A 6,000-nucleotide genomic window follows, 5' to 3' on the forward strand; every position below is an offset into this window, starting at 1 on the left:
AATAGTGTTGGGATTTTTTTTACTGGCAGGAAACTTCTTCTTAGTCTTGTTTTTTTATTTCTGAAAGATGAATTACTCATTTAAAAGACATGATATAACTTAAGATTTAATGTTTATGATTTTGGTTTTTCTTATATACCGCTCATATATATTTTTTATTTAATGTGATATTTTTAATTTATTCTTGAATTCTTGAAAAATAAATTAAATATATAATTTTTTTATTAATCTTAAAATCATTGTTTATAAATCATCAACTAACGTATTTTAATGTAAAAAAGTAGAGACATTTTTGAACTTATAGCTTGATTATAATTCTAATTCAAAAGGGTTTTACAGATAATTTAATATAGAGAAAATTTATGAATTGACAATAAAAATTTATTTTGATAATTTTATATAACAGAAAAAGTTGTATCTTAGAATACAAGTTTAACAACAACAAAAATTGATTTATCCATTGATCATTTAATTTAATTGATATTAACTTTACTTGTTTCAAGCGTTACAATTTATATATTTTTTTTCAGTTATGAAGATAGTAAAACATAGACTTAGAATTAATATGAAAGACAAATTTCTAACTAATTGTTTAGAAGAAACTGAGTTTTGAGTTTCAGATAAAGGTTCTACCTTTCACATTGATATATATGTATTTTTTTTTCCAATATTGCGTCCTTTTGTGCTCCACGAAATATCGGTTTTGAAGTCAAAGATTCAACCCGACAATTTGTTATGCATGCTTTGTATAAATGTATATAAAATGCATAGAATAGTGATTTTGTGACCACATTCAACAATTAATTAAGACATTGATGAGAAAAATAAAAGATTTAAGATACATATACATTATAGTGGAGACGGTTGTTAGATAAAATGCACATAACTATGCTTGACCCAAATTAAGAAAAGTCAGATATTGCTTTGACTTTTACGTTTGGGAAATAACTTCAATTCTAAAATTCCTTAAAAAAATCTGATAGATCGATTTTCAACTTTAGCCATATCAATTTTAGTTTCAATAAATTACCAACTTAATATTTTTTTTTTATGATCTGAATAATTTTATATCATTACTTATTCTTATTTTCCACGAAGACATTGTTGGAAGTTTCATATCGACTAGAGATAAGCCAATTCATAGTTTATAAGTGGGTGTAAACCTTGCCATACAAGCCGGTTTTGTGGGGTTGAGTTAGGCTTAAAGTCCACTTCTAACACGGTATAATGTTGCATTATTATAGAATTAGATTACATTAATTATAGGAATAAAATAACACAATTATAGATACTTTCTCTTGTATATATCTCTGATTTTTTATTCGAAATAATAAGACAAATTTTCTCCTTTTTTTCTTCCTTTTACATGGTATTAAAAGCAGGAACGATCCTCTGCTCAATTTTTTTTTTCTATCCTTATTCCCATGGCTAACTATGGAAATGAATCAAATTCCAATAGTTTTTATTCTCTCCATCATTCTGACCATCCTGGAATGGTTCTTGTTTCCAAATCTCTAGATGGAGACAACTATTTGACTTGGTGCAGAGCCATGATCATCTCTTTGAATGCAAAATCCAAATTGGGTTTTGTTGATGGAACTCTTACGACACCTTCTATTGAGGCCAAACCAGAAAAATATATAGCATGGAAAAAATGCAATGACATGGTATTATCTTGGATCTTTAATTCTTTGGCACCTGATATTGTAGATAGTGTTATTTTCTATGACACTACTCATGAAGTTTGGGCAGATCTTCAAAATCGTTTCTCTCAAAGCCACGCACCACGAGTTTTTCAGATTGAGAGAGACATTGCTTGCTTAGCTCAAGATCAACTGACAGTTGCAGCCTATTACACCAAGTTAAAAAAATTATGGGATGAGTTAGGCTCCTATAGTAATGCAACCTGCACTTGTGGAGCTGATAGTAAAAGGCACAAATTGATGCAGTTTGTTATGGGGTTGAATGACTCTTATAGTGCTATTCGTGGCCAACTCCTTTTAATGAATCCTTTGTCTGATGTTACACAAGCTTATTCTTCCATCATTAATGAAGAAAAACAACGACAGTTAGGCACCGCACGTGACACAATAGAAGCTTCAGCCATGGCTGTTCAAAAAAATGAAGTAGTAGCCCTTGCTGTTCGACGCAAACAAGGCGTTTCTTATCGTCTTAATTCATCTAATCAAAAGTTGATGCATTGTTCTCACTGTGATAGAGATCATCATACAAAAGACACATGTTGGAAGTTACATGGTTATCGTCCTGAACACCCAAAGCATGGAGCAACCAAGAATGCTTACTCTAAGCACAATGGGAGTAGTCAGTCTTTAGCCAATATTGTCACAACGACTCCAATGATGCAACAAATGCAGTTTGCAATACATGGATTAACTGAATTGCAACTCCAACAAATGTTGACTATTATACAGGGTAATGAATCATCTCAATCAGCTAATCCTAAGGCCAACAATGCCAATGTTTTTTCAGGTTTGTCACCACCCAAACTTATTATTGATAGTGGGGCTACCGATCACATTATTTCTTCACCAACCTTGCTTGTTAACAGTAAAGAAAACACTTCTTTACCACCAGTTATTATGCCAAATGGTGACCAAACCCCAATTATCTCTACTGGCACTCTACCTTTGAGCCTAATTGTTTATTTAAAAAATGTGTTTGGGGTGCTATCTTGCAAAGTAGATTTGATGTCGGTAAGTCGAGTCACACGAGATTTAAACTGTTCAATAACTTTTTTTCCTTATGGGTGTATTTTGCAGGATTTGATGACGAGGGTGACAATTGGTTTGGGTAAACAACAAGGCGGACTTTATTACTTGGTTGAAATGACATCAAATAAAACTCTCATTCAATCCATAACAGCCCATGCCACCAAGTCATCTCCTCCTTCAAACACTTCTACTACCTTATGGCATCGACGACTAGGACATCTATCTCCATCTAGATTAGACTTCATGGCTAAAACTTTGTTAAATCTCTCTTTAGAGTCAAATAAAACTTGTGATGTTTGTACTCTTGCAAAACATACACGACTTCCTTTTTCAACTAGTTCAATTTCTTCCATTAAACATTTTCAATTAATTCATTGTGATATTTGGACCATATAAAATTTCTTCTCTTTCTAGTGCTAGGTATTTTTTGACCATTGTGGATGATTTTTGTCGCTTTACTTGGGTTTTTTTCATGCACCATAAAAGTGAAACCCAACATCTTCTTACTAATTTTTTTTCTTTTCTCAAAACTCAATTTAATACCAATATAGCCAATATTCGGGTTGACAATGGAAAAGAATTTTTTTCTCTGCGAGATTTTTTCAACAAGGTACCACTTACCAACATTCTTGCACTTACACACCACAACAAAATGGGGTTGTCGAGCGCAAACATAGACATATCCTTGAGTCAGCACGAGCTCTTCGTTTTCAAGCTCATCTTCCTTTACAGTTTTGGGCAGAATGTGTTTCCACTGCTGTCCATATAATTAACCGGTTGCCCACACCTCTTCTTTCAAACAAGACACCTTTTGAGCGCCTATATAGTAAAATCCCTTCTTATTCACACGTTAGAGTTTTTGGATGTCTTGCTTATGCTACTAATCTTCATGTTTCTCATAAGTTTGCTCCTCGTGCCCAAAGATGTTTTTTCTTGATTATCCTCTTGGTAAAAAAGCTTACAAGTTATATGATCTTGAAACTCACCAAGTCTTCACTAGTTGTGATGTTGTCTTCCATGAGGGTAGTTTTCCGTATGAATCCATTGACAATCCCCCAACCACCCTTGACCCTGCCATACCTAATGTTATCCCAAATAATCCTCCGTCTGAGAGTCCTTCATACACTCAACCAACACCTACAGAAAATAGACTTGTGCCTCCCATTACTTCCCCACATATGGTTCCCTTGCGTCGTTCTCAACGATCTCATGGTCCTCCTGCAACTTTGCGAGATTATATTTGCAATCAGGTAATGTCTCTCGACCCATTGTCATCCCCATCATCTTTTCCAAATAAAGGTACACGATATCCTCTCTGCAATTTTATCTCTTATGACCGTTACACACCTCAACATCGTTCTTTTATTGTCGTTATTATTAATGATATTGAACCTACATTTTATGATCAAGCTGTTTCTCACACTCATTGGCAAGAGGCAATGAAATCTGAGTTGGCTGCTTTGGAGGCCAATAATACTTGGTCTATCACCACTCTTCCTCCTAGACATCAGGCTATTGGTTGTCGTTGGGTGTACAAAATCAAGCACAAATCTGATGGTTCTCTTGAATGGTATAAGGTGCGTCTAGTTGCAAAGGGATTACCTAACTAGAAGGTATCGATTATCATGACACTTTTTCACCTACTGCTAAAATGGTTACAGTACGTTGTTTATTAGCTTTGGCTGCTGCTCAACATTGGTCTCTTCATCAGCTTGATGTCCATAATGCTTTTCTTCATGGTGATCTTTTTGAAAAAATCTATATGTCCCTTCCTCCTGGTTTTCAGTGACAGGGGGAGAATCTTGTGTGTTGCCTCAACAAGTCCTTATATGGATTAAAACAAGCCTCTCGTCAATGGTTTGCCAAATTCTCTACAGCTATTCAAAGTGTTGGTTTTATTCAATCAAAAGCAGATTACTCATTGTTTACATGTACAAAAGGCAAGTCTTTTACAACTTTGTTGATCTATGTTGATGATATTCTCATAACTGGTAATGATCCTATTGCAATATCAAATCTTAAATAATTCCTACACAATCATTTTTGGATAAAAGATTTGGGTGATCTTAAATTTTTTCTGGGTGTTGAGGTCTCTCGTTCTAAGAAAGGTATTTTCATATCACAAAGGAAATACGCTTTGGAAATTGTTAAAGATGGTGGGTATCTTGGAGCTAAGCCCGTGGATTTTCTCATGGAACAAAATATAAAGCTTTATGATGAAGGAAAATTATTAAAGGACCCGTCAATATAGAGACGATTTGTTGGTCGCTTAATTTATTTAACAATTACCCATTCAGATATCACCTATGTGGTACACATACTGAGCAGATTTATGCACGCTCCATGCAAGCCTCATATGAAAGCTACAATGCGTGTGCTACGATATTTAAAAAATAACCCAGGTCAAGGTCTGTTTTTCCCTTCATAAAATGAATTATCTTTGCGTGCTTTCTGTGATTCAGATTGAGGAGGTTGCCTAGTATCCCGAAAATCAACTACAGGTTATTGTGTTTTTTTGGGATCTTCCCTTATCTCTTGGCGAACAAAGAGGCAGAAGACGATTTCTCTATCCTCAACAGAAGCAGAATATAGAGCATTGACTGGTACTTGTTGCGAGTTGACTTGGTTACGATCATTGTTGAAAGATTTACGGATATTGCATCCTAAACCGACATTGTTGTATTGTGACAATAAAGCAGTCTTGCACATTGCAGCTAACCCGGTTTTCCATGAAAGAACTAGACACATAGTGATGGATTGCCACTTCATTCGTGATAAGATTCAGGATGGCTCAGTCGCAACTAAATATGTACCTTCAGCTGAACAACTTGCCGATGTGTTCACCAAACCACTGGGAAAAGAAGTGTTCTCTATCATGAAGCGCAAGTTGGGAGTTCTTGATATTCACTCTCCAACTTGAGGGGGAGTTCCCGAGATTTATGAGAGAATATATTGTTATTATTATCCATATTAAATAGCTGATTGACAGGAATAATGTTGCATTATTATATAATCAGATTAGAGTAATTATAGGAATAAAATAGCACAATTATAGATACTATGTCTTGTATATATCTCTGATTTTTTATTCAAAAATAATAAGACATATTTTCTCCTTTTTTTGTTTCTTCTTTTTACATACATAGACTCAATATGTTTGATGTAGAATATATATATATATATATATATATATATATATATATATATATATATATATATATATATATATATATATATATATATATATATATAGGGGTTTGCTAACGCA

The 6,000-nt window shown here is 33.9% G+C and overlaps 1 protein-coding gene across 1 annotated transcript; it reads left to right on the forward strand.

Annotated features, from left to right (window-relative positions):
- The first annotated feature begins 1,943 nt into the window (after positions 1–1,943).
- LOC148198741 (uncharacterized) lies at positions 1,944–2,815 on the forward strand. The gene is made up of 2 exons (XM_088115545.1): positions 1,944–2,490; positions 2,781–2,815. The coding sequence occupies exons 1-2, from the start codon at positions 1,944–1,946 to the stop codon at positions 2,813–2,815; spliced, it is 582 nt and encodes a 193-aa protein (XP_087971671.1).
- The last annotated feature ends 3,185 nt before the right edge of the window (positions 2,816–6,000 follow it).

The sequence above is a fragment of the Vigna umbellata genome, chromosome 5 (assembly GCF_029865625.1).
Source record: "Vigna umbellata cultivar VRB3 chromosome 5, Vumbellata_1.0, whole genome shotgun sequence".
NCBI lineage: Eukaryota > Viridiplantae > Streptophyta > Magnoliopsida > Fabales > Fabaceae > Vigna > Vigna umbellata.